Source organism: Acinonyx jubatus, chromosome B1, assembly GCF_027475565.1.
Source record: "Acinonyx jubatus isolate Ajub_Pintada_27869175 chromosome B1, VMU_Ajub_asm_v1.0, whole genome shotgun sequence".
NCBI lineage: Eukaryota > Metazoa > Chordata > Mammalia > Carnivora > Felidae > Acinonyx > Acinonyx jubatus.
In genome coordinates this window covers 129,359,872-129,385,802 of record NC_069382.1, presented here as the reverse complement: position 1 = coordinate 129,385,802, position 25,931 = coordinate 129,359,872, and the positions used below count along the sequence as shown (strand labels likewise).

Sequence of the window (25,931 nt, the reverse complement as noted above, 5' to 3'; positions counted from 1 at the left end):
TCAAAGCTCACTTAGGAATGAGCTCTTCCTGACTCTTTTACTGGAAATATGGATAGCACAGCCGAGGCATCATCAACTACTTGCATCTCCCATGTGGCAGCAAAGGCACGCTGAATACTGACGTAAGCAAGGCAGCGAGGCACATGGAGGTCAGCTCAATGGCCCAGGCAGTGACTACAGTCACAAATTACAAAGTCCCAAAGCTCTGTCTATAATCCTTCTACTTCAGACTCATCAAACCATCTGTTAGCCTGAATGAGGTCCTTCTGTGATCTGTACAATAGAGTTTTCTGCTTCCAATTTGTAGTCATAAACCAAAGTACCTACAGTGAAAACACTCGGAAGCTGTTTCAGCAGCCTCCCTAGGCATCTAAGAGTGTAAAGATGAGGGTGTGGGAGGTCTGCAAAGGTGTCACCACATCTCTCTTCCCATTGGGACCCATGTGTCAGGCCCTATGTTTCTACCATGTTGACTGGAATGGTTTAGGACTAGCAGTTAGCTGGGGCCTTCACCAAATCGCCACACCTTAATGTCCTCAGGACGGCTGGTTTCTGTCCGCTTCTCCTGGAGCTTCCTCTGGATGGATTCCAGTGTGGCTTCAACGCTGGGCTTTATTACTTTATCCATGAGCTCTTGCTTCTTCTCCTCTTCTTTCTCAAGCTGGGAACCAAAACTCTTGGGGAGCGTGTTACTTCGCTGCCGCATCCTGGGGGTTAGGTCCTCTTCAGATATCTTTAGTTTTGACTCTAGTTGAAAAGATTTGGGGGTGGTGATACATGAGAATTGATGTCTGCTGAACCCAGATTGCTTTTCTGTGGTGTTAATAACTGTTTAGCCCCATCTTTTTGAAAGAAAGTATCTAATTATAACAGTAGTTAAAATCCTTGGGTTATTATGTAAAAGCCTGAAAAAATGCTCATGTTTTCTTGGATTATCTGGAATGTTTTCCAAATTCCTGGGAAAGCTTTAGCTATGTAACCTCCATGCTTTGTCCACACCAACAGGTTTGCTGTTCTCAGAATGTGACAGACGTTTCCTATACTTTCTCCCTTACTGTTTATAGGTACCTACTGATTCAGCACTCAACTGCTGGCCAACTTTTTCTCAATAACTTACATCCCTCATTTTGGAATTACTTTCCCTTTCTATTCTATTTGGTTGTTTATGACTGTCTCCTAAAAGACAGCATGCTTTTTGAGGGACAAGGACCAAATTCTTTTCATAGACATCTGTGTTTATAGGTCTTCTCCTAACACCACAGCAAATAAAACCTTGGTACTTTAGTAAGTGTTGACTTGAAACCATCATCCTTAAATTCGTGATTTAGGGAATTGGAGAAATGTTTCAGAATTTGCATCTTAGCTGATCTGAGTTGACCTGTGATAGAGACCATGGACAGACATGGGCAAGGTGTCCCCTGAACACCACATGCACTGGGAAGCAGTGTTAAGGAACTGGTCTTTTCTGAAATATTTCAGCCCATGGTCAGGATGTGTGGTGAGATGATGAATTCTGCAGGTGGCATGTCTTATAGAAGCCATGCCATGGGTCTAGAACTTTACCTACCTTTAAGTTGTTTCCGGAATTTGGCAAGGTCATTTGTCCATTTTAGAACCTCTGGATTGGCTGCTTTGTCACTGTGGGAAGGCTGAGAAAGGGAAAATTTAACATAAATGTTTTCAAACTGGGGCAGGAAAAAGAAGAAAAGTTTGATGGTGAGATTGTTTTAAAGAGGAAGGGAAAGTTGAGTCCCACTGGAAAAAGAAATTAAACATGAACAATCACAGCAAACGTCACAGGTGTGATTCCACTGTCTTTCTTTACATCTGGTTATTTTTGATGCTTTCAAAGAATTCCTCAGAGGCAAAATGGTGAATTTCTATGAGGTCCATGGCCCGTTTTCATGAGGTGTAGGGCTCAGGCCATCAGGCTAACAGAACAGAAAGCAGAGGGGTGTAGGTTTTACACTGCAATCACCATGCAAATGTCTTTTTGCTGCACTTGGGGGCAATGCTAAGATAGATCTGAGAGTAGAATGAGGTCAATGCTAATGAAATTTTAGAAGATAATCTTGAATGAAGTTTTAGCCAACGAGAAGACGTCATTTCATGATTTTTCCCATTCCTTTTCATGGATAAATGTATAAGATGTCGACTACAACGTTCAATTATTTTAAGAATACCTTGTACAAGGAAAATGCTGATACATGATGTTTGGGACTTATCAGGGTTTCCCATCCAGTTTTTACTGCCTTTTTGTCTTAAGGTCCATAGAAATCTCCCTTAATCTTTCATCACTTCTCTGAGCTGCTGACAGGCTGGCATGTCAGCATGTCAGGGGACAGGAGGGGACAGGGAGAACCCTGCAAGGAGGCACTTACTCTGTACTTCCTCTCTTCTTCAAATCTATCTTCAAACTTTCGGATCTTCTTTTTAAGGCTCTGAATGCGTCGCGTGAGCTGGGCAGGTGTCAGGTCCTCCTGCTCATCATCGTAGGACCCGAGAGAGGAGCTCCGTCGCCTGTGAGGGGCACAGCGTGGGGCACTCACTGCCTGACAGGTGGGGCTTGGGGAAGGGGATGCAGCATGGAAGGAGAGGGTCCCAAAGGTCTCCATCCTCTTGAATAAGAAAAAGTTGACTACCAATTCACTTTGTGACCCTGGGCTCTAGATGTCCCATTTATTAAATAGGTCTTTCTATTGCTCACATTTACGATTGGCAAAGGTAGTACTAAACTATGTGCTGCAGACTCCAAAGTTACATTTTAGATAAACCTTGGAAAGGATGTGCTAATGGAAATTCAGTATGTGGTGATATAGTTGGGTCAATTGAAAAATTACAATGGAGCCGCATACTGGGATGGAGTATTCCCCATAGGTTCTTCCAAAGACTTACAATGTAACTTAAAAAAGTACTAGCCATCAACACCATTCCTATTCTTTCTAATGTTATGGTCGATGATGCAACTGCTTACCAGCAACACAAACATACCTCATGAAAGAATGGGAATTTGGGGGAGAAGGAGGCACTTCTGTGTCATCCAGGTATTGCCGACTCTGCCCATAAGCGTAGAACCGAGGAGAGAGCATGGGGTCACTGTCCTCATCCAGGAGCTGACGAATCAGGCGCCCAGCCTGTGGGGAGAGGTGCGCTTCGTCGGAGTCCACGTTCTCCTGCTGCCACGAGAAGGTAGGGACTGGCTCTGGAAAATACAGAGGGTAAGAAGTCAAAACCACTCATAAAAGCAAATTGTTTCCAGAGTGTTGGGTGGGGGGATGGGCTAAGTGGGTGATGGGCATTAAGGAGGGCAGTTATTGGGATGAGCACTGGGTGGTGTATGTAACTGACGAATCACTAAATTCTACTCCTGAAACCAAGACTACCCTATATGTTAACTAACTTGGATTTAAATTTAAAAAAGAAAGAAAGGAAGCAAGCAAGCAAGCAAGCAAGCAAGCAAGCAAGCAAGCATAATTGTTCCCTAGGTTTTCTGAATGGTTTAGGATGCACTGGATTTGGGAGGCACTGAACAACCTCTCACTTCAGATTTCAGGTGCAGATGAAGGGTGCTACACCCCAACAGAAATCATCAATAGATCTGACAGCCTTCATCTACCTTCTAGCTCTGTCCTCACTTGCATTCAAAAGAGAAGGTGATGAGAACGTTTTCACATGAGGGCATCGTGGAGAAGAAAAGCAAGTGCATCAGCAAGAGAGATATTTGGCGTCATGGATATGTATCCATCAGTGAAATGACCAAAGAGTCAAATTCATCTTGTGAGAGCCCATTTACCTAGGAGTCTGGACTTCCATTTGGGACTTTCAGTAAGCTGTTCATGTGCTTCTGCTTAGCGCTGGGATTAGCACATTTAAGATGCATGTTTTGCACTTGAAACTTCAGAAGCTGCTCAAGACTACAGTTAAAGTAAGGTGCTTACACAGATTAGTCAAAAACACAAAGAAGAATGGCTTGCAAAGGATAAATCTGTACAAATTATTTTAGTCTTTAAGGAGAAAAACCATACTCAACACAACCTCCTGATTTGTCATTTTTGGAGGGAATAGTGATATTTCTCTTTTCCTCAAGACCCACCTCAATATATTCCTTTTTTCATTAAAAAAGTCCTACCAGATTTTAAAGATAGATCTCAGATGATGTAGGGTATTTCATTTGTAGTACTCCCTGCATTAAAAAAAAAAGTTACGCCTTAAGTATACTTATGGATTACTGTGATTTATACAAGGCTAGAATTTGGCCATGCTCTGAAAGTTTGGGATTCCTAGAGCTTGAATCATGTAACATTTGTTCCTCCATCTATCAAAGTGTTTATAAAATCTACAAAATTATCTTAAACAAGTACCTATTCAGTATTTTATTTAAAAGCATTATATTATAATCATAGAACGTTAGAGCTGGTTGAAACTTCATACATCATCTAATTTAGCGATTTCTCAGCCCTGGCTGCATGTTAGCATCACAAAGGGAGATACGTGAAACTTCTAACACACAGGTTGTCAACCACTCAACTCAACAGAATGTTCAGGAGAGGGCCCAGATATACTACCTGCCCCTCCACACCTCCCCCCTACCCCAACACACACACACACACACACACACACACACACACACACACACACACACACTTTAAAAGCTGCCCAAGAGATCCTACATGCATTCAGATTTGAGAACCATGGATTCAGTCCAACAGAGAACATATAAGGAAAGTGAAACCCAATGAATTTAAGAGCAAATACCTAATCAATGACAAGAGTTAGGACTAACACTAGATCTCCTGACTTGAAGGAAAGCGCTTCAGTTTAGTATGTGCCAGATGCTCCAATAACAAGGATGACTGTGACGTTTTTGAAGACCCCACAGTAGAAGAGGTAAGCACATCACTTAAAAAAAATTAACCTCAGGTAGAATGACATCCCTAGGGTCTCAACATTTAAAGAGAATGAAGTTATCTGGGAACTCAGGTGGTAATACAAATTATTTTTAAAAAGGAAAGCAATGTTAAAGACAGATTTTTGTCCACTCATCTCCCAAAGTGGCAGGGAACACGTGGGTAGATGTACTTGACTAAAGCTGGGGGGGACCAGGAGTTCCCCTCATATGCACTAAATCTTGCAGCAGGCTCCTCCTAGGTGTCAGGGCTCAGATACAAGCAGCTCCAAACTGCTGGCAGAAAAGAACAGAAAATGGATGGAGGGGTGAGGGAAGGAGAGAGTCAGTGGAAAGTAACCCCTAGAGGAATAAGAAAAATGGAGTAAGCTGCAGAAAATGGAAGTATTAAGCTGGCTAGACTGTATCTTTTCATGATATTTCAGAAGACAGCAGCGATTTTCTTTAAGGAGTAGTATCAGTGGAGGCAGGCAGGGAAAGGGTTAAGATGGCTTACACAGTGTTGCAGCAGGCTATAACTTCACCCCAGAGTGGCAAAGGAGCAAAACAAGCGGGGGAGGGGGAGGCCAAGGTGGCATGCAGGGGACAGAGGGCACCGGCAAAGCAAAGTCTGATATTGATATTGGCATATGGGCCATATGCCAGTTGACATTGGCCAGTTTGACATTTCGACTCATCGCAATTTGAAAAGGTGTCACCTCAGATCCTGAAGTCCTTGAGTTTGTCTGAACCTAGCAGAATGTCTCTTTAGAAATAGAACAACTGGGGCACCTGGGTGGCTCAGTCAGTTAAGTGCCCGACTTCGGCTCAGGTCATGATCTCACAGCTTGTGAGTTCAAGCCCTGTGTCAGACTCTGTGCCGGCAGCTGGGAGCCTGGAGCCTGCTTCGGATCTGTTTCTCCTTCTCTCTCTGCTCCTCCCCCGCTTGCATTCTGCCTCCCAAAAATAAACAAACATAAAAAAAAAAAAGAAAAGAAATAGAACTAATCTTTCAGTTTTAAACTGTGTCTGAAACAAGAGTGTGTGTCTGTGACCATTATCCAAACATGTCTCCAGTAAAATAATATATCGTGATCCTGAATTAACTATAAAATACTAATCGTGGAACGGAATTATGTTATCCTTTGTGGGTAACATGGGGCCATTCATCAGACTTCCTTTTTCTTAACACAGCTCCATTCTTGACCACTCACTTCACTGACAAGATGTCCCAATGTGTCCTTTTCCTAACATTACCAGTGGTATATATGAAATACAAAGTGGAAGCAATTCTAGCTTATGGGTGACATTTTCTCTTAAAGGATAGAGTTAGCATAAATGCATTCACTAAAAAGCGAGAAATGTAAAACCATTATGAATTTCAACCTTAAAAATAAAAGGTTATGCTGCATCATTAGTATGCATGTAGAACAAAAGTGAAGTTTCTCACTCAGGCAAAATGAAATGAAATGCTTGTGCTTCTCCTCTTTCTCTCTCTTTTGGTTTCCATGGATTTATTCATGTACTTTTTAAATTGAAGTATAATTAACATACAGTGTTATCTTAGTTTCAGGTGTATAACATTCAACAATTCCATACATTACTCAGTGCTCATCAAGATGAGCGTACTCTTCATCCCCTTTATCTATTTCACCTATTCCCTCCACTCACCTCCCCTCTGGCAATGATCAGTTTGTCTGTCAGAATCTGTTTTTTGTTTGCCTCTTTTTTTCTTTGTTCATTTGTTTTGTTTCTTAAATTCTGCATGAGTGAAATCATATGATCTTTGTCTGTCTCTGACTTATTTCACTTAGCCTTATACCCTCTTAGGTCCATCCAGGTTGTTGCAAATGGCAAGATCTCTTTCTTTCCTTTTATTCTATATGGTCTTATAGTTTAGAACATATAGTTCAATATAACTCAATCAATAAAACCAACTATTCCTCTGTTTTAGTTTGAAATGATCTAAAAATACAAGGCCTACTCATGTTTTGATAATTGACACTTACCTGGACAAAGAAGAACTGAATAAGAACAGTGTAGTAAATGACAGTGTGTTCAGACAGTGATTGTCCGCCTAGAGACTGTTTTGAGCATATATTCATTGCCATACCCCATTCCTAGTTTGGGAAATAGCTTATGTTTTCAGCAGTAATTCAAGAGCAATGAAATGGATGAAGATATCGCAAGAAAATTATCCAAAGGGAAAACAGAAAAGATTTGATGCTTCAAATTAGATTTTCATCTTAAAGCACCACATAAAACAAATGCAGCTTTATATCTAGACCAGAATTCCTTAGGTACAGTGATTTTAGCCATGTGTCTTATCACAAAGAACTCTGACCATAAATATGGCATGTCTCTCTATGAAAAATTAATCCACCAGGACGGCTGACATCACAGCAAGTCAGAAGTAACAGAGATAAAAGCTACCTTAAAAAAAAAAAAAAAGGTCCTAGGGGAGTCCCAGTTCAGACACTACAGTACACACAGAAATAAAGGAAATTCACTGCGGGAAGAAGAAACATAGTTCTGAGTAATATGAATGTGGTCACTGGGATATAGCTACACTCTGCTTAGCCAGCTGGATCCATTTGCTCTACAAAAGACAAGTGGCTGCTAAGATGATTTATTTGATAAATCTGCCAGAATTAAGGGAGCTGATGTTTTCCATATCTCATTTCCAACTATGTGCTATTTTGAGTCATCGCTTCCTGGCACGATGTCATACCGCCCGCCTTTCAGGGTGGCTCCTGAGTGGTGTCAGGAGGTCTGTGTACATCCTAGACACAGGAAGATGTAGAGGGTATTTACTGGGGAAATCCTATTATAACGGTTTCCTTCGTGTTACAAAACTTAACTTGACAACAATGGTAGTCCTAACAAATCCTTCAAATAATCTGGGTTACAAGGAGCCTTAGTAGTCAGCTTTGTCAATTCAAATTCCATCCTTAATTTTCATATATCTGCTTTGTCTCTATTTGCAAATTTAGTAAGTAGGCCCCCACTTGTTCTAGTTAAGTCATTAATAAAATATATGGAACAGACTAGAGCTGAGGACTTTCCTAATAAGAATACCCCCATTTGTGCCAACTTTGATCCATGTATCTGCACGTTTAAGTACTGTTGTTAATCAGGTACTAATTCACTTTGCTACCTGTCTTCTATTCTTTCCACATCTGACAGGGCATTGGAGTCCCTGTTAACGACCTAGCTGAGGCCTTTTCAATGTAACCTTTCCCTAATCCAGAGTCTGTCTGTCTGTCTTATTCTCTCTCTCTCTCTCTCTCTCTCTCTCTCTCTCTCTCTCACACACACACACACACACACACACACACACACACACACAGATTGGTTTGGTATTTGTCCTTGGTAATCAGTGGAGGATCCAGTAACTATGGGCTTCTTTTCTGTGTTCAGAGTCATGCACTATCATCAGACAGAACTGGGCTCTGGTTTCAAAGAAGTCAAACTCAGGCTGGTTTTTCTTGAAACCATACTTGGAAACATTTACAGAAGATAGTAATAATACCAACTAACACTCACATAGTGCCTGTTAAGTTCCTATACTATGCCAAGCACTTTGCATCTATTAGATCCTTTTATCCTTGCAACAAACTTACTAAGTGAATAGTACTCTGTTACTCATTATCATCTGCTGTTACACCTATCTAAAAATGGGGAAGTTGAGGCTGAAACTGTTAACACATTTACTAACATGTCCATAAAGCGGCAAAAGTATTAGAGCCATGATTGAACCCACGGTGTGCCTGGCTCTTAGTCATTATGGCCTACAGCCTGCCAGGATACATAAATGGAATGGCTGAGAAAGAGGCCTCAGAGAGGAAGTCAGGAGATTTGTTATCTCGAATCATCATTTTGCTTCTTTTGGCCTCAGTTTTCTTATCTGTATAATGGGAGGTTTCAGTCAAAAGATCTTTAAGATCCCTTGATTCTTTATCATTCTTTTAAAGCATTTCTTTTCCAAAGTTATTTTTGATACATAGTGATAAATAGGAAATATGAAGTATTTTATACCCTTTAAAAATGTTCTTTTAAACTTAATCTCACTATGACAAAGTTGGTAGAATTGCTGATGGTTTAAACCTCATCCTCCACAAACGGTACCCTCCAAATCAACATGAATTGGCTGATTAGGAACATTCTAATTAAGCAATTAGAGGTGTCTAATGACTGCCTCTGAAGGGCTTCCCCCCGCCCCACTTTTTTTTTAAAGTAGGCTTCATGCCCAGCGTGACACCCAATGCAGGGCTTGAACTTACAACCCTGAGATCAAGACCTGAGCTGAGATCGAGCTGGATGCTCAACCGACTGAGCCACCCCACGCGCCCCTCAAGGACTTTAAGTAACAAATAATAGTACATTTGATTTGTATATTCATTTAATTTGGCAAAGTAGAAAAAAAATAATGTCATGTGGATAGATAAAAAATGTGCCCTGATACATAGCTACATATACAGAAAAAAAAAAGAAAAGAAAAAGCACGTATTACTTATCTGCCGACAAGCATGATTAGACTCTGATCCTAGCCTGTGGAATCTGTATTAGTTTCATTTCCTTTTTTGTTTCCCTGATAGAATATGCCCCCGAAGCCAGAGAACAGCTTTGCCATATGGCAGCATATGCTTCTGGGGCTAGTACTGGCAGGCTGCTCTGTGAGCACCGCCTAACCTGGTGTTCTGCGATTGCATATGAGTGAGAGGGTATGAACTAAGGTGTGAGAACAGGGAACTGACAAGCCAACCCAAAACAGGAGGCTACACTGTGTAGTGACTTGGAGACTTACAGTTGGATGCTGGCTCAGAGGGTTTTGGTAACAATGACTTCCATTTATACATTTTATTGCATTGGTTTCAAATTCACAGTTTATTTTATTTTATTTTTTAATTTTTTTTATGTTTATTTATTTTTGAGACAGAGAGAGGCAAAGCATGAACAGGGGAGGGGCAGAGAGAGAGGGAGACACAGAATCTGAAACAGGCTCTGGGCACTGAGCTGTCAGCACAGAGCCCGACGCGGGGCTCGAACTCACGGACCGCGAGATCAGGACCTGGGCTGAAGTTGGACGCTCAACCGACTGAGCCACCCAGGCGCCCCTCAAATTCACAGTTTAAATTAGTGCAAAGTGGACTCCATACTGCAAAGCTACCATTTTGTTTCTTACTGAAGCCATATATATATATACATACATATATTATATATATGTATGTATATATATATATATATAATATATGAATGTACATATATATAGCATGTATATATGCGTGTGTGTGTGTATATATACAACAATTCCTTTATTTTGACTATACTATTATAATGTAATTTGGAAATTTAAAATAAATATACAATAAAAAACGGCCACTGAAAACAGTAATCAAATGATGAAAATGGCCTTGAAATGAATCCATGTACATTTTCAAGATATGCAAGTTCAGCTACTAACACAGTAACTGGCAAAAAAAGTTAAAACAAGTCCCTTCATTAATTACATGGGTAATACAAGTAGTATTTCCAAGCCTATTGTATTTTTTCCCAATAAGCTTTTAAAAATTCTATCTCGTTTCCCAACACAACATAAAATGTTGATTCTTTTATCTAGAAGAGAATTCTTGACATTAAATAATAAAACAGTTTTAAAGAAACTGTAAGTTAGCTTTCAACCATACTGGAGAGGATTTTCATACTCGTTTCTTAAAATATGCTGGAAGAGATCGCAAATTTATGATTGACCAAGATAAGAATAATCAAACCGAGTCCATTTCAGGAGGAGGAAGAATCTACCTGTCCCTTTACTGAATACACCAAGATCATGTGGCTAATTTGAATTCTGTCCCGAAATCCTAGGTTTTTTTTTTTGTCTAAAGTTTTGTTTCTGATGTGAAGAGACCTTATTATTGAAACCCAAATACAACATTTGTTTTGGCTACTGCTTTTTTCTTTTATTTGGGTAGCAGTGGCTACTGTGGGACTTTTTTTTGAAGGGGAGGGGTTGTTTTTATTTATTTATTTATTTATTTATTTATTTATTTATTTATTTCAATAAATGAAATTTATTGTCAAATTGGTTTCCATACAACACCCAGTGCTCATCCCAAAAGCTGCCCTCCTCAATACCCATCACCCACCCTCGGGGAGGGGTTGTTTTTTAATGTATGAATTTAAAACACACCTCATTCTTCCAAAGTACCGAAAACAAAGGAAGAACAATAAAATACTATCCAGGAATATATCACTTAAACTAAAAACAAAACAAAACACCCTGCAATTTTGTCTAATGACTGTATCATGAGCTGGGAAGATCGTTGAAAATCCCAGACCCACTGCCTAATTACATGGTAAAGGGGGCTAGAACACGTTTCTTAGATTGCAAAGAGGGAGGACTAGAACAAAAACAGTTTGTTTTTGCTTCACCAAGCCGTGGATGCAAGGAGCATAATGGGATTGTTATTTTTCACCTTGTGGTCTGTTTACATCATCTTTTGGTCCTTCATCTATGCTCATTTACAAATGAGTACTTTTTGGTTTAAAAACGGGTGGGGGAGAAGACAAGGAAATCCAGGTGCTTTGGAAAAGGACTGATTTCCTGTAGCTGTAATTCTCCGTGCCGCTGTGTTGAGTTGTGCTGCTGTTCTGAAACCAAGCACACAATTTCTCCCTCTTTGTAGCCTCTAAACACACACACTACACAGAGGCGGCTGGGCATGCATTTTGGATACACGCTGATACATGTTTGGATGCAGACACATGGATAATGAAAGAAGAGCAGCCAGAGCCTTCCTGAAATACAATTTGGACAAGATGAGGATACTCTCTTCTTCCTCACAAGTAAATTTCTAATGTTTTGCCAAAAATCTCGAGAAAAACCAATCTAACACACTGTATTACAGGCTTCCAAGCACAAGCACTTTTTATTCATTGTTCTTTTTGATGAGCAAACCCCTTAGGCTGGCTAACCTGGCTTAAAAAAAAAATTCTATCCATAAAATCAATCATAGAAGCAAGGCAAGCCAAAGCATCTTTCTCGAAAAAACGGGAAGGAGATTTAATGAAGGAGGTAGATGGTGGGTGTGGAGCAGCGGGAAGAGAAGCGGGGTGCCCAGATGAAGTCCTAAACGTGTACCCATCCGTTAGCCCTCTACTCGGTACTACTAGAGGGAAAACACATGCATCAGCACTCCTGGTGAGTTAAGAAATAAAAAAGGCTGCAAGGTGCCGCTCTGATAGAGGGCAAGCACATTTTCTTTCTTAGATTGCAATTACTCCTGGCAACATTTAACGTGACACATTCTATGCCAGGGAAAGGATTCTCAGTCATTTAGAAACACAGTTACTCCTACACCCATCGCTTTCATACGTCCATGTGGTTATATGCCTCTCGTTTATGCGACTTTATATACGCTCTGCCAATATTAAAGCATCCAAATAGCGGCTGACCCTACCTTCCCAGCTCTTCTCGTCACACAATGCAGTCAGGTCCAGCTCAGGCACTTCAGAGACAAAGCTCTCCTGCTGCTCATCGGCATCTTGGGTCCTCTGCAGTTTGGTGTCAGTTATGCCGGAGTGCTCCTGAATCTTCATTGTGGGGTTCTGCAATAACAGCACAATGTCCCCAAATATCTTACTGCTCACCAAAACCCAAAAATGTCTGCAGCAGTTCCACTCCTTCTGGATGAAACCTCCCAAGCTGAGGCTGTGGGTGTACCCAGCACAGAAATCAAAATCATAGTTTGATGCCCCCTGGATACTGGCTGGCCACCTGCATGCAAGAAGCCACTGTCCATCTATGCTCCTTTAACTTTTCCGCTGAGGAAGACAAGAGGATTTCCAAGAGCTGCTGCCCCTCCTGATAACTGCAGGCAGCTGACAGTCTTGATGGTTACTGATTGCGGCCAGGAATGAGGGAAAAGGAGTTTGTGTTTCCTTAAAGGAGTACAGCCCTGCAGACGGTAAACAACAACAAAAATCCTGCTACCGCCGTTGCTAAGGCTGTAGAAGCAACATGGTGTCTCCTGTGTGCAGACTTCTTTGCCCCGTAGGTAAACAGTCCGGCAAGGCCAGGAGCAGAGGCTGTGTGCACGAATGCCCTCCTGCTGGCCCTGCAGGCTTAGATCAATTAAGCAGGGCTAGCTGCACATTCCCAGATTTCCTGTGGTTGTTTTCTCCCCGAGTGTGGGGAGGACAGACTATTTATGGAGGAGCTCTGGGTATTAAAGCATTGTTGCGCAAATTCAAACAGCACAGGGGTTTGGCGGCTCATCTGGGCTAGCAGTAAGGAATACGGACTCTGGAAATGAGCCAAAATGACACAGGGAGCTTTTTTTTTTTTTAAAGTAAAAAAGCCAAGAACTGGCAAGTCAGCAATGCATAATTTATATCTTAACAAATCTCAAACTGTCACTTGTTTTCCTACTATTCTTCTAGTCTGAGTACTGAATACTGAGCTCCACTTGGTTTTGCTCACTGGGGGCACTTACACCCTGCTTGGCTACCTGGGGGATGGGAAAACCCTCTCCCAGAGGCGGCTGTTTTAGCTAACTGATTGTATGTTGACAAAATTTGCCCTGAAATTAATTCTTTTTTACCTTGCTTTTTTTTGGCATCTTGTAAGCCCAACCATTGTCCCTTTCCCTTCTCTCCTAAGATTATAAACCCAAGTGTTTACTCACAAATACCCTTCTCAAGTAGCACGGATCTGTACAAGAGATTTTCTTTGGAGAATAACTGGAAATTTATTTTAGCAAATATATTAAAGGAAAAAACCCTAAACATCTGGAAATCATAAATGATTCCTTTAATGCATGAGAAATGTTCTCCTGCTTAAAATAAGCACTATTAAGACTTCCAGCTACTTTTAATAGCTATTCAACCCACTTTGATACCACCAGGGGAATAGATGGGGGCTTTTACTATTATATTTCCATGAAATGATGCACAAGGGGCTGCTATTTTCTTCACATTTGGAATAAAATGAAAGATCATCAATCAGTTCATGATGAGCTCCTAAAGACAGATGAAAATGCCAAGTAAATCTGGGGCTTTAAGATACCTCAAAATGCTGCTTGTCTAATGGGGAAAACAGATTATGCACTTATGCTATAAAAATTATTTGTTCCTACAGCTGAGTCCTAAGTGGACCAGGGCTGAATGACCAAATCTGGCACTCAGTTTTTTAAGTTACAGGGTCAGCCACCAACCACTTGTGTGTGTGTGTTAGAATCTGCATACAGCAAATACACATTTTTCTCAATATTTTTAACACTGGTTACACTTAGAGACATAAAAACGAATATAAGAAATATGATTCCATATTGTAAGCATGACATATTCTTCTGGAAGAGCATGTATCAGCCCCTGACACTGTGCACTCGTGGAATGAATGTGGAGTTTGCTTTACAGGCAGACCTGGGCTTGCCGTGTGGCCGACATTTACTAGCTTGGTGCTCTGGCTGAACTGCTTCATTCACAACATCAGTCTTGCAAGGTTCCTCTGAAGATCTGGGAGAAGGTATGAAAGGCCACTAACACAGTGCCTGGAGCATAAGAAACCCACACAGGGAGGCCATCACTCTTTTTTCATTACCAGGCCCCATATGCAGATGAGGAAAACACTGCCGTGTCTCAAAATGCTACAGAGAGGGGTTGGAGATGAGGCATGTTCCACGGCAATTCGAGGTGAACTGTGCTATCTCAAGGGGTGGAGTTTTAGATGCATTATGAACAAAGAAAAGAGCCTTTTGGGTTCCAGACACAAGTCAGCACTAGCAATTTTGGTGTTTTGGGGCAGTGTGGGTGAGAAGGGTTGAGGAGGAGCAAGCACGAAGACAGGCACCATGGGAGTTCACTGCAATGTGTACTTTTTATGACTGCTACCTCTGTCTCTTTTAGCACCCATTTCAAAGGAGATTGAGATTACAAAATTTTTTCTACATCTGAATTAGCATCCATTTCAAAGAAAGTTAAAATGAGAATATTAAAGTTTTTTCTCCCCCCCTCCAGAATGTACAGATTTATTCATTCTTTCAACAGCATGGTATGGGGCACCCACTGTGCTGGGTGTGTGAGACATGCACGCTCCCAACACTGAGGGAGCTGGCACTTTGTGGGACAGGCTCAAGAATGCTCAGGGGAGTTCTGAGCACAGTTGATTTGGGTGCCATACAACAATGGCCACCTTGTGAATTAGTGAGCTGCTCTTCACAGTATTGCAATGAAGTCTGAGAGTCAGGTATGTGGGAGACAGAGAGATTACTGCCATGGGTGGGAGGCTGGAATAGAACCCCCTAAGTTCCTATTATTCTAACAAAGAGAATCAGGTCAAAACTTTTTGTTTATTCAGTAATAACATCACATGCTATATACCTAAATAGGGTTATTATGTTGTGTGCTAGAGATGCAAAGATAATATTTACTCATTTATTTAACAAATAAATTTTTAGTACTTACTACATGCTAGGCCATTTTCTACACACTGGAGATACTTCAGGGGACAAAATCAAGTCTGTCCTTAATGAATCTTACAGGAAGTGACAGTAAACAAAGAAAAACATGTCAGGCAGTGATATGGACTATGGACAAAAATAAAGCAGAGTAAGAGGGATGATGGAGATCAGGGCCACAGTCTGCAATTTTATAATGAGTGGTCAGGAAAGACCCTTCCTATGAAGGGACATATGAGCAGAGATATGAAGGAAATGCAGGAGTGAGTCATCTACTGGAAGAACATCTCAGGAAGAAGAAAAGCAAGTGCAAAGGCCCTGAGGTATGGTTGCTATGTTTAAGGAATAGCAAAAAGATCACTGTATCTGAAGTCACCATATAAGGGTGTTTAGATTGTGCCACATACAGTGGGGTATCACTCACACTATAGACCTATATTAACTTACATAAGCTTCTGGACTTTCTGGCTGATTTTTTACACAGTAGTGGCGGGGTCTCTCTTACACAAACCGCAACAGCTTGCATAGCATGGGCACACTCAGCACAGCCCTCATCAGCACACCCACATGCTCGGCTCTGTCCCGCTGTGCTGTGATCGGTCCCTGAGGCTGCTCTTTCATTTGCCCTCTGCTCTCAATTTCTGGCCTCACTGGTCTCACCAGAACCTGACATGGCTGCCTTGCCTAGGGGTGCAGAGTGGGCTGCTGGTGTGGACCCGGGGATTTATGTACACGTGGGATCTAGGGATGCTGCTCAGGGGCCACCCACGCTGAAGCTGTTCAGGCTCGGCAGCAATACGCCGGCATAAAACAACTCTTCCTTCAAATGTTAGCCTAGTTTGGATGATGCACCTCTCCAGATCATTCCACACACTCTCCTGTTGCTCATCATATGGAATTACACTTGTCTACTTGCTTGTCTGCTTCTTCTACTAGATCATTAATGTCAAAATGTCAAGGACATTCTCAAATACCAAAATATTTCTGGTTTCAACTTTTGTTGTTTACATGTCTTATATCTTCAGTTGAATCAGAGAGTAAATGAGTTACAATAGTCCCCCCTTATTCTGAGGGGGTACATTCCAAGACGCCCAGTGGATGCCTGAAACCAAGGATAGTACTGAACCCTACATGCACTATGCTTTTTCCTATACATACGTACCTATGATAAAGTCTAACTGATAAATTAGGCACAGTAAGAGATGAACAAGAACTACTAATAACATAGAACCACTGCACTGCATAATGTAATACAAGTGATGTGAATGTGATCTCTTTCTCAGAATATCTTACTGTGAGATACTTACACTTCTTGTGATGCTGTGAGATGACAAAGGTCTATGCGAGGTGAAGCGAGGTGAATCGTGTGGACGTTGTGACACAGTGTTGGGCTACTGTTGACTTACAGGTGACATGTCAGAAAGACAATCATCTGCTTCTGGACCAGGGTTGACTGTGGGTAACTGAGATCACGGGAAGTGAAACCGCAGATAATGGGGGACTACTGCTTTTTCACAATTTTCAACTCAGAAATCCTTATGCTGTGGGGTCACACACCAAACCCTTGTCAAAAATGTTGTGCCCTACAGAAACCCACTAAACAACAGTGTGGTGTGGCAGACAGGGGATGGGTTGAAGAGTTGGAGAGCTGAGTTTCAATCCTGGCCAACTAGCAGCAAGACCTTCAATGAAAACCTCTTTGTGCTTTAGCTTCTTCTTTTTTTTTAAAGCTTTTTTTCTATAATGCAAGTGCAAGATTTCATAAAGTTGGCATGAAGATTAAGTGAAAAACATATACAAAAATGGCTGGCCCATAGTTACTGTAAAAAAATGCTATTTCCAATTATTCATTACTTCCCTTTCACATTCATTCATCTGGCAAGTGTTTATTGAACACATACTATGTCCTAGGCACTGGGATTACAGGAATTAACAACATATGGAATTTAGTGTGGAACAAAGACACTGAACATGTAAATACCAGTGTCACATATGTTATAAAAGAAAAAAAACAGGATTCCAGGGAGCAAATACTCAAGAGAGCTCACCTTGCCTGGGACCTCAGGTGACATTCCATGTTCACGTCAAGGAACCATTAACTACTATTCACCTGATCTTTGTCAAGACTTGCCCTATCAAACTGGGCCTGGCTTTTTCAATTCTCAGACTTCACTGATCTTGCTCCTTCCCTGACTTCAAATAGTTGAATTTTTGTTCCATCCCTTCTCCCTCCCTGCACAGGATATAAATAAGTAGCCTAATGGCTTACCAGAGCTAGGAGCGATGATATCAGAGAGTGTACTGTGTAATGCAGTTTGCACAGGAAGGAACCACACAGTGTTAACAGAAGAACCACATGGAACCATAAACATTTACTGTTTGGCCTGACAATAAAAGAAAGTGGACATAACAAATTTCCAAAGTTCATGGGAATTCCAAAGTTTCAGTAGCCGTTAGAGACTGGGTGAAATGGGAAGTGAATCTAAATAAATAGAGCCCTTAAATTATTCTTGTTCTAACATTAAAACCAATAATAACAAAATCCTAAGGCTTCCATACAATACACCAAAGTTGAAATAACATGGTGATTCATTTCATAAATCCTTGTGACAGGGATATTTCAGAATTTATCTCAATCCTGCTCAGGGCAAATAAAAGACTAGACTTAAGATGTTTGATAATTAATATTAATTTTCAGTCTTGATTGGAAAGCCTTGTCTTCTCTCTTACTCCTCTCTTTTTTCAAGCAGGATAAAAAAGGGAAATGGACTTTTGTTTACTATGAATGTCTTATTTGTTATCAAAGGTATGCTTCTAAGCTCTTCTAAGCAGTAGGCTTAGAAAGCATAAAGAATGTAAAAATATCTTGAAAGAATTTAACACTTCATTAACCTTATACTTCTGACATAAAATGACCTCTCCCAGATAAGGTAATACTCTTCCATGCACTCAATAATTCTTGAAGTTTTTTTTTTTTTTACATTTATTCATTTTTGAGAGACAGAGACAGAGCACAAGTTGGGGAGGGGCAGAGAGAGAGGGAGACACAGAATCCGAAGCAGGCTCCAGGCTCTGAGCTGTCAGCACAGAGGCTGACGTGGGGCTCGAACTCACAAACTGAGAGATCATGACCTGAGCCGAAGTCGGACACTTAACCGACTGAGTCACCCAGGCGCCCCATGCACTCAATAATTCTTACAGGTATTGCGTTCTTGATAAAGTATTAAGTATAAAGTTATAGGTTTCATGTTCTGGATTTTATACAGAGGCATGAAATATCTCCCCAAAAGGAAAGAACTTATCAGAAGGAATCACTGAAGCATAAGGTTGAAACTCCATTGTAAGAACTTCGAAAATCTGTATTTTCAGTGATACCTTTTAGAATCTAGAAATTGCTGGTTTTAAGGACTACCTTTCTTCTGGATGCTTCCAGTTGTTCACTGAATTTAAAAAGAAACAAAAGAACAAAGACTCTGGATTACATCTGTACAGGGAACAGTGTGCTAGGCTCTTCCTTACATTACCTCATTTCAAAAAGCCCAAATGGGGTATTTTATTTTATTTATTTTTTAAATTTTTTAAATGTTTATTTATTTTTTAGAGAGAAAGCATGAGTGGGGGAGGAGCAGAGAGAGAGGGAGACACAGAATCAGAAGCAGGCTCCAGGCTCTGAGCTGTCAGCACAGAGCCCCAAGTGGGGCTCGAACTCATGAACCGTGAGATCATGACCTGAGCCGAAGTCAGATGTTTAACAGACTGAGCCACCCAGGTGCCCCTCAGATATTTTATTAAAATGCCAGCCTCTTGAAAACCTACCCAAAGAAATCATACTTTAATTTTTGGCATTTTGAAGGGACTCTAAATTTTTTTTCCATTGACCATCGGAGATCTCAAGCAGATTCTCTTTTTGGATAAGATGAGTTGATTCAAAAAATTAAAAAGATGTGCCACAAAGTGATAAACCGATGTTCAGTTGTCAACACATGCATTCAAACAAAAACACATTTAAGGGCTGCAAAATGATTACTTCAAAAATAAAGTCACAGTTGCGCCTGCATTTGTGTCTGAGCAGCAGATTCTAAAACCAGCTTCTCTCTGCCTACCTGTCCCTGTAAGGAGCATCACCAGTGTTCCTCATTCTCATGGAAACGTGACTCAAAACAAGAAGGAAAGACCACCTTTCCCAACAGCTGTCATTTGTTGTCTTAACCTCACATGGATCTCAAGAATATGTAAGGAAAAATTTAAAGGACGGTATTAAGGAAGACAAATTGTCTTCATGAAAAATGTAGCTGGAAACAACATCACATCCATCCCTGGCGGGCATGTAAGTGTTGGCCTCTCAATCTGATGCTGTAGGAGGTGTGAAATAGAATACCGATTACACGGAATTCTAGGAGGGGTAACCAAAGCCTAGACTTATTTTTCATCTCTGCGATTTAGGAATTATTGTGGTATTACTAGAAGACCAGATTAACTATTTAGGTTGTAAAATAAGTTCTAGAAAGTGCTGCACATGTTGAATGGTAAACAATCACAATATGTGGCAAACAAGGGAAAGAGCTTTAAAAATGGAAAGTGGATCTTTTTCACAGTCCATCACTAACAATTAAATATACATTTCCTTCAGTGAAAGAAACCCATGCCTTCATGAGGAGGAACATCATCCTAATCTTATGGAGTGATGGCTTGTTTTTCTCCTGTGGGGCAGTTGTGAAAGAAAGGTGACATGGATTGCCGAGCTAGATTTTAACTCACTGCCTAATTTTATCTCCTAGCTGAATTTATTATGGTGGCAATGATTATTAATAGTGAGTGCTTCAGGAGAGCCAACCGGGGGCCGGGTGCTGACTGGTAACTGCACATGGCGGACCCATGTAAGAATAGGACCTGGCACATGGAAGAAGGACTTGAGATTTTTTCCCCATGATTCATCCACTGCCATAGGAGCTGCCCACAAAATACCAAGGCAAACTGAGTTCAGCATGGGTTGAGTTTCGGTGCCATCTGGAATTTACGAGTTAATGTTATGAAGTCCATCCACAAAGGCTGCTTTATATCCTTTTATCTTATAGAGGATAATAGGCTGAAAAGGGAGGAAACGGAGGAGACCTCTCTAGGAGGCTGGCGAAGAAATTTTCTTTAAAGCAATGTTCAATGGCATGATGACTAGGTGCTTGCTGTGAGTAGAGGAAAAGAACAGAGAGAGGGTGAAACGAGAAGAAAAAGGAAACAACGCGATCACGGGGAAACTGTGCTCTGACAAAGGTACCTGGTGTCAAGGAAAAAGATGTCAGCTCATTGCCTGGGTCCCAAGGAAGGAAGCTTAAATGGGTTGGAAATAAGAGATGAAAGAAGTGGCCCAGCAGCTGGAAGTCGGAAAGAGGAAGCATTCCCCTTCCATTATCTGGCTAGGTCGATGAAGTATACATGACAAGAACTGAACATAGGGAATATGATGAGTCCACAGCATTGGCAGGGAACGGGGGGAGTTGGCAATTAATTCCCAGCTCTTTTATGACAATTGTACACAAAGTGTGCATTTTTCTAAGAAGAAGTCTACAGCTTTTAGATTCTCAGTCTCCTGGATTGTAAAACTCCATGGAGGGTAGGGACTGGAGCCTTACTGAATCACAGCTTCTAACACAGTATGTGTCCACAGCAGGACTCAATACATGCTCCTGAGTAAATCCATCAGTGAATTAGAAAATGTCCAATAAAGATTAGGAATCACTGGGTTAGAGGAAGAGTTCTATGTATAATTAGTATTTCAAGATTCAGAACTCAAGAACAGGTTGAAAAATGCTTTAAATCTGGCCAAAGAAAAAAATTGATAAAAACATTGAAAGTAGAGTTGAAAGCATTTGGAAGTAGATTATGTACACATACATGAATGAAAAATGGGGTTAAGCACACTGAATGGAAGCCAGGGTTGGGAAAAGGGAAATAATTTTGGCCAGCATGGTGATGCCCTTGGAGAACAAGGAATACAGGAAATCACCAAAACTTTAAGATATAAACAATATAAGGGAGTTAGATACTTTTTCTCCATGGCTTACTTAAAATGAGACAAAACTCAGAAAACAAATTGGGTTTAGTAACTCACACTGAGTTTATCTTAATTTGAAAATTAATGAGATAAGTCTCTGTGATAGATCCACTAAACTCACTACCTATTTATTTCAATCACTTAAAAAATGCATAAAACATAAAAAAAAATCAAACCAGTAGCTTTGGCTTTTTGTTTTATTTTACAGAAAATCTAAAGAGAAATCTCCATGCTATTGAAGTTTCTCTCTGCAAGCAAAATAAAAGATTTTAAAAAGCTATGGAAACCAATTTGACAATAAATTTCATATTAAAAAAAAGAATTTAAAAAGCAAAGAAAAGAGTTCTTATGATTTCTCATGGAATCTTTATGTCTCAGTATTTGCCTTTTGAAAACCAATCACAGTCCTGTCCCTTAATCTCATTATCCCTTACTGACAGTCTAATAATGCTTCCCATGTGCTCTCAGGAATGTATGAACAGCCCCATTACAGTCACAATTTTCTTAGCTACTCACCTCAAAATGCTGGGTATGTCTGCCGTCTTTTTCATTTTCTTTGCTACAAGTAACAGCAACAACAAAATATCATAAAAGGTCAATCTGTTTTAGAACAATGCTTTTCATCCATTGAAATTTATGACTTCATTCATTTTAAAAGGAAGCTGAGTGGCTCTAAATTAAATTCTGATAAAATTCGAAAACAAAATAAAACAAAAAAAATCAAAATAAAACAAAACTAGAAATACAACAATGCATACAGTAGTCTTTAAGAGCACCATGGCAGATTTTCTATTCCAAGCATTTCCCATGCTACAAAATACTGTTGGTGAACATACAGTCTTTTAATTCTATTCTTTTTAGTTCTTTTAAGGCACACTGCATTAAGTGAAAAAAAAAAAGCTATTCATGCTCTTGTAAGCAATTTGAGGAGAAAATGCTAAAATTACCTTTCGTCGGACATCAGTTCAACATCATCAGGTCCAGCCCTCTCATGAGATGGTGTGGAGTTGAGGCTTTCCATATTCTGTAACAAAACATATTATTGGTTACCCAGTAAGAATGGTAAGAAACATGCAACAGAAGATCCTCCTTTAATTTAAAATAGTAAAATCAGATAATATGCAGATATAAGCTAATTCAAGTCCTATTTCTATCTTTGTTAAAACCAGTAAAATTATGACAGTTTAGTAGATGCCACTTGCATAAAATTGGATGTTGAGTTTTATCATCCCCTTAATGAAGGTATCTGATACCATCATAGAAATGATCACTATATCCTATAATGTCCTTGTTAGGTATCATCCATATCTTAGAGCTAACCATAGCAAAACCCAGATTGTCAGAACATCAGGGTGGCGGCATTTGAATTAGAACTAAGGAGGGGCGCCTAGGTGGCTCAGTCGAGTCAGTTGAGTGTCCAGCTTTGACTCAGGTCATCATCACATGGCTTGTGAGTTTAAGCCCTGCATTGGGCTCTGCACTGATAGTGTGGAGCCTGCTTGGGATTCTCTCTCTCTTTCTCTCCCTCTCTCTGCCCCTTCCCCACTTGTGCTTTTTCTTTCAAAACAAATAAATAAACAAGAAAAAAAAAAAAGAACTAGAACTGGGGAATCTGACCCTGAATCTAATCAGAAACCAACGTAACATTCATTGTTCATTTAACATATTTTCAGTATAAACTGCAAATATAAAGTGGGAAAACACATAGCTAAACTGTAAACTATCCATAAAAAGAAATGGCGTAAAGAACCTTTGTTTCTGTGATATTTAATATTAATCTTTATATCAGCTAAGATGGGAAAAATATAAACAGGAAATTTACTTTGAATAGCATGTATTTCAGGCTGGCCAAGAGGGCTTTAATACTTATCGGGAGGCATATCTGTAAGGTTTTTTGACTGCCTCTGTGAATGTGGCCAAAGCTTTCTAAATACAATTCAGGCAACTGAGCACATAATAAGTAAGCCATCCCCATGAAGGAAGATTACAAATAAGCAAATGAGAACACATTTACATTCACTAAACTGAAAAAAAAAATACCTGCCTTGGAGATCTGAACCTGAATTTCACTGAACTCACAGATTCATATCTGCATTAAAAAGACATTAAGCACAACCCACCTATTGTGTATCATTATAATAATAATATTGAAGCAACATATGTTCATCTACATATTTATAGCCTTCCATCATGAAAAACCCTTCACAAAGTAAATCTGACTAAGGTTCACAATAATCTGATGAAATTGACATATATAAAAATCTTTACAAAATAAACACATAATTGGAGTAGAAAACGAATCTTTGGCTCGGTAAATGAATGAATTATTTTCCATTTACCTTGGTTTGACCCACTTACCTGGAACTCGTAAAGTTTAAAACCCTGGGCTCCATCAAACAGTAGAAACAAAGGGAGACACAGTAAGTATAACATAATAGAATGGTGACTCTGGAGTCAGAATGTTTGGGTTTGAATCCTAGCTCTATCATTTACCAACTGTTATGATCCTACCTGACCTTCAATTTCCTCTTCTGAAAAATGGAGATCGCAAGACTTAATATAGGTGGTCATGAAGATTAAAGGAGATAAGAGATGTATAAGCACTAGAATAATACCAGGTACATTTAAAGGATATTAGGTATTGTTGTTGATGCCGTGATTATTATTTCTGAAACTGTGAGATCCACCTCCCCTAAAATATTTTACTATTATTTCTCCAGTTAAGGAAATGTCCCCAGGAACTGGAGTGTTTGTGTCTTCCATTACTAAACATCAATTTAGACACTTACATAATTTACACAGTTGATTTGAGAATCGATCTGACAAATGAAAATTATGACAAAATTCAATTATATATTTAGAAGAGGCCTCTCTAAAATGGCTCTCCTTGAAGCAAAGCATAATTGCTCTTATTACCCAAATGTGATCTTCCTGAAAAACAAGAGATATATCTATGACAGACAATCTTTGTTTGTTCTCATTGGTAATCTTTAATAGATTATCAAAATCTTTAGTGTAAGATCTTGGGCAACAGTATTAGGTTTTCCTAAAGTTATGGAACATGAATTCCTAGGGAAAGTACAACCTTCTACCCTCAGATAATTTTAGAACTGTGTCAATGAAATGCATTTTTTAATTATATGCGAATGACTATTTCTGAATAAATAAAAATCTTCACATTAAGGCTAAGAAATATTCAGAAAGAGAACAGAAAATAAGCTGAGTATTTATATGAATTTAAAGATACTTCAGTAAGATGCTACAAGAATTTTTTTCTAAATAGAAAGAACCAAGATATAATTGATTATAGATTTTGAGAATTATAGAAAAAAGATAGCTATGTTAATAATGGAAGCTTTGCAAAAAACGGTTGTAAAATGTGTGAAAGTCTAGCTGTTCTCCAGGGTTAAAATAAGTAAGCAATAACTTCAACTCCCTCCCCGACCCCACTTTTAAAACATGTTTGATCCCTATGTTTGAGAACTCCCCAAGGATTTGAGTTTTTATAGATGTAATAGACAAAGGGTGACTTTCAAAACTGTTCTATATTCCTAAGACTTTATGACAATTCCAACTTTCATGTTGTCTACACGTTTGAGACTGTTGAATATTCATGAGCTGCTTTCACTTAAAGCAGCAAGCGAGCACCCAGTGTTCCTTTGCCAAGGCAGCTGGGTTGCCCCTATACCTTTTGGGAACAGGAACATGTGAAGAATGTGTTACAACTGGCAATCTACCTCAATTTTTTTCAGAATGAAACAACAGTAGTAAAGATCTCTGAATACAGTAACAAAAGTACCTATTTCCATGGGCACAAAACATGTTATAAATTCTAACTTCCATTTTTTGCCTAAGGTTTAGGAAGGAAAGATAAAGAAATAGATCAGCAATTCCTCCACTTCAGTGAGATGAGAAAAGAGGAAACAGAATGTGTAGGTTAAAATAACAGGTGAATTAGAAGACTTCCATTGTATGAGAAGTATGCTACTGGACTTTCGAATGTTCTGCAGTTGTTAATAGTATTTGTCTTATGAAAAAATACTGACTCAATGCCTTCTGAAGATTTTGAACTGTTTTTATGTCCCAAACACTTTTCTAGGTGTGGTAAAAGAGTGGTTCATTAATGTTTTCATTTATTAAAGGTTAAAGTAATAAAACTCTTTAAAAATGTTTTATTGCATTCATTTTTATTTCAATTGGTCTTCTAAACTTAGGCTCTTTTAAATAGGTCATTTTAAGAAATAGCAAAGAACAGATTATGACTTTAAGTATAAATTAATGAAACTGCTTCTTGAACTGTATTAAAAAAAAAAAACAGATAAAGCTTAGTCTACAATCCATAAAATTCTGCTTCATTTAAGGCTTACCAGTGACTTTCAAAACACACATATCTGCTATGATATAATTTATTTGGACAGTTTTTATGTGTCAGAAGGAAGTGAATTTTAAGAACCACCCTCCTTAATTATAAAAATATCCTGAAATCTAAAAAGAGCAAAAGCCATGAAAAAATTAGCCTGAGACTGTGGAATTTATTTTC

The 25,931-nt window shown here is 39.5% G+C and overlaps 1 protein-coding gene across 11 annotated transcripts in view; it reads right to left on the bottom strand.

Annotated features, from left to right (window-relative positions):
* Window positions 1-25,931, bottom strand: part of FAM13A (family with sequence similarity 13 member A) — a 366,689-nt gene that overhangs the window by 43,729 nt on the left and 297,029 nt on the right. For all 11 annotated transcript variants that reach the window (XM_053217137.1, XM_053217136.1, XM_053217135.1 and 8 more), the window contains 7 exons: window positions 22,339-22,415; window positions 21,908-21,950; window positions 12,346-12,493; window positions 2,992-3,202; window positions 2,382-2,520; window positions 1,568-1,649; window positions 527-747 (listed from right to left, as the gene is read on the bottom strand). In XM_053217137.1, coding sequence (XP_053073112.1) covers window positions 527-747; window positions 1,568-1,649; window positions 2,382-2,520; window positions 2,992-3,202; window positions 12,346-12,493; window positions 21,908-21,950; window positions 22,339-22,415 — 921 coding nt within the window. The remainder of the gene's footprint in view (window positions 1-526; window positions 748-1,567; window positions 1,650-2,381; window positions 2,521-2,991; window positions 3,203-12,345; window positions 12,494-21,907; window positions 21,951-22,338; window positions 22,416-25,931) is intronic.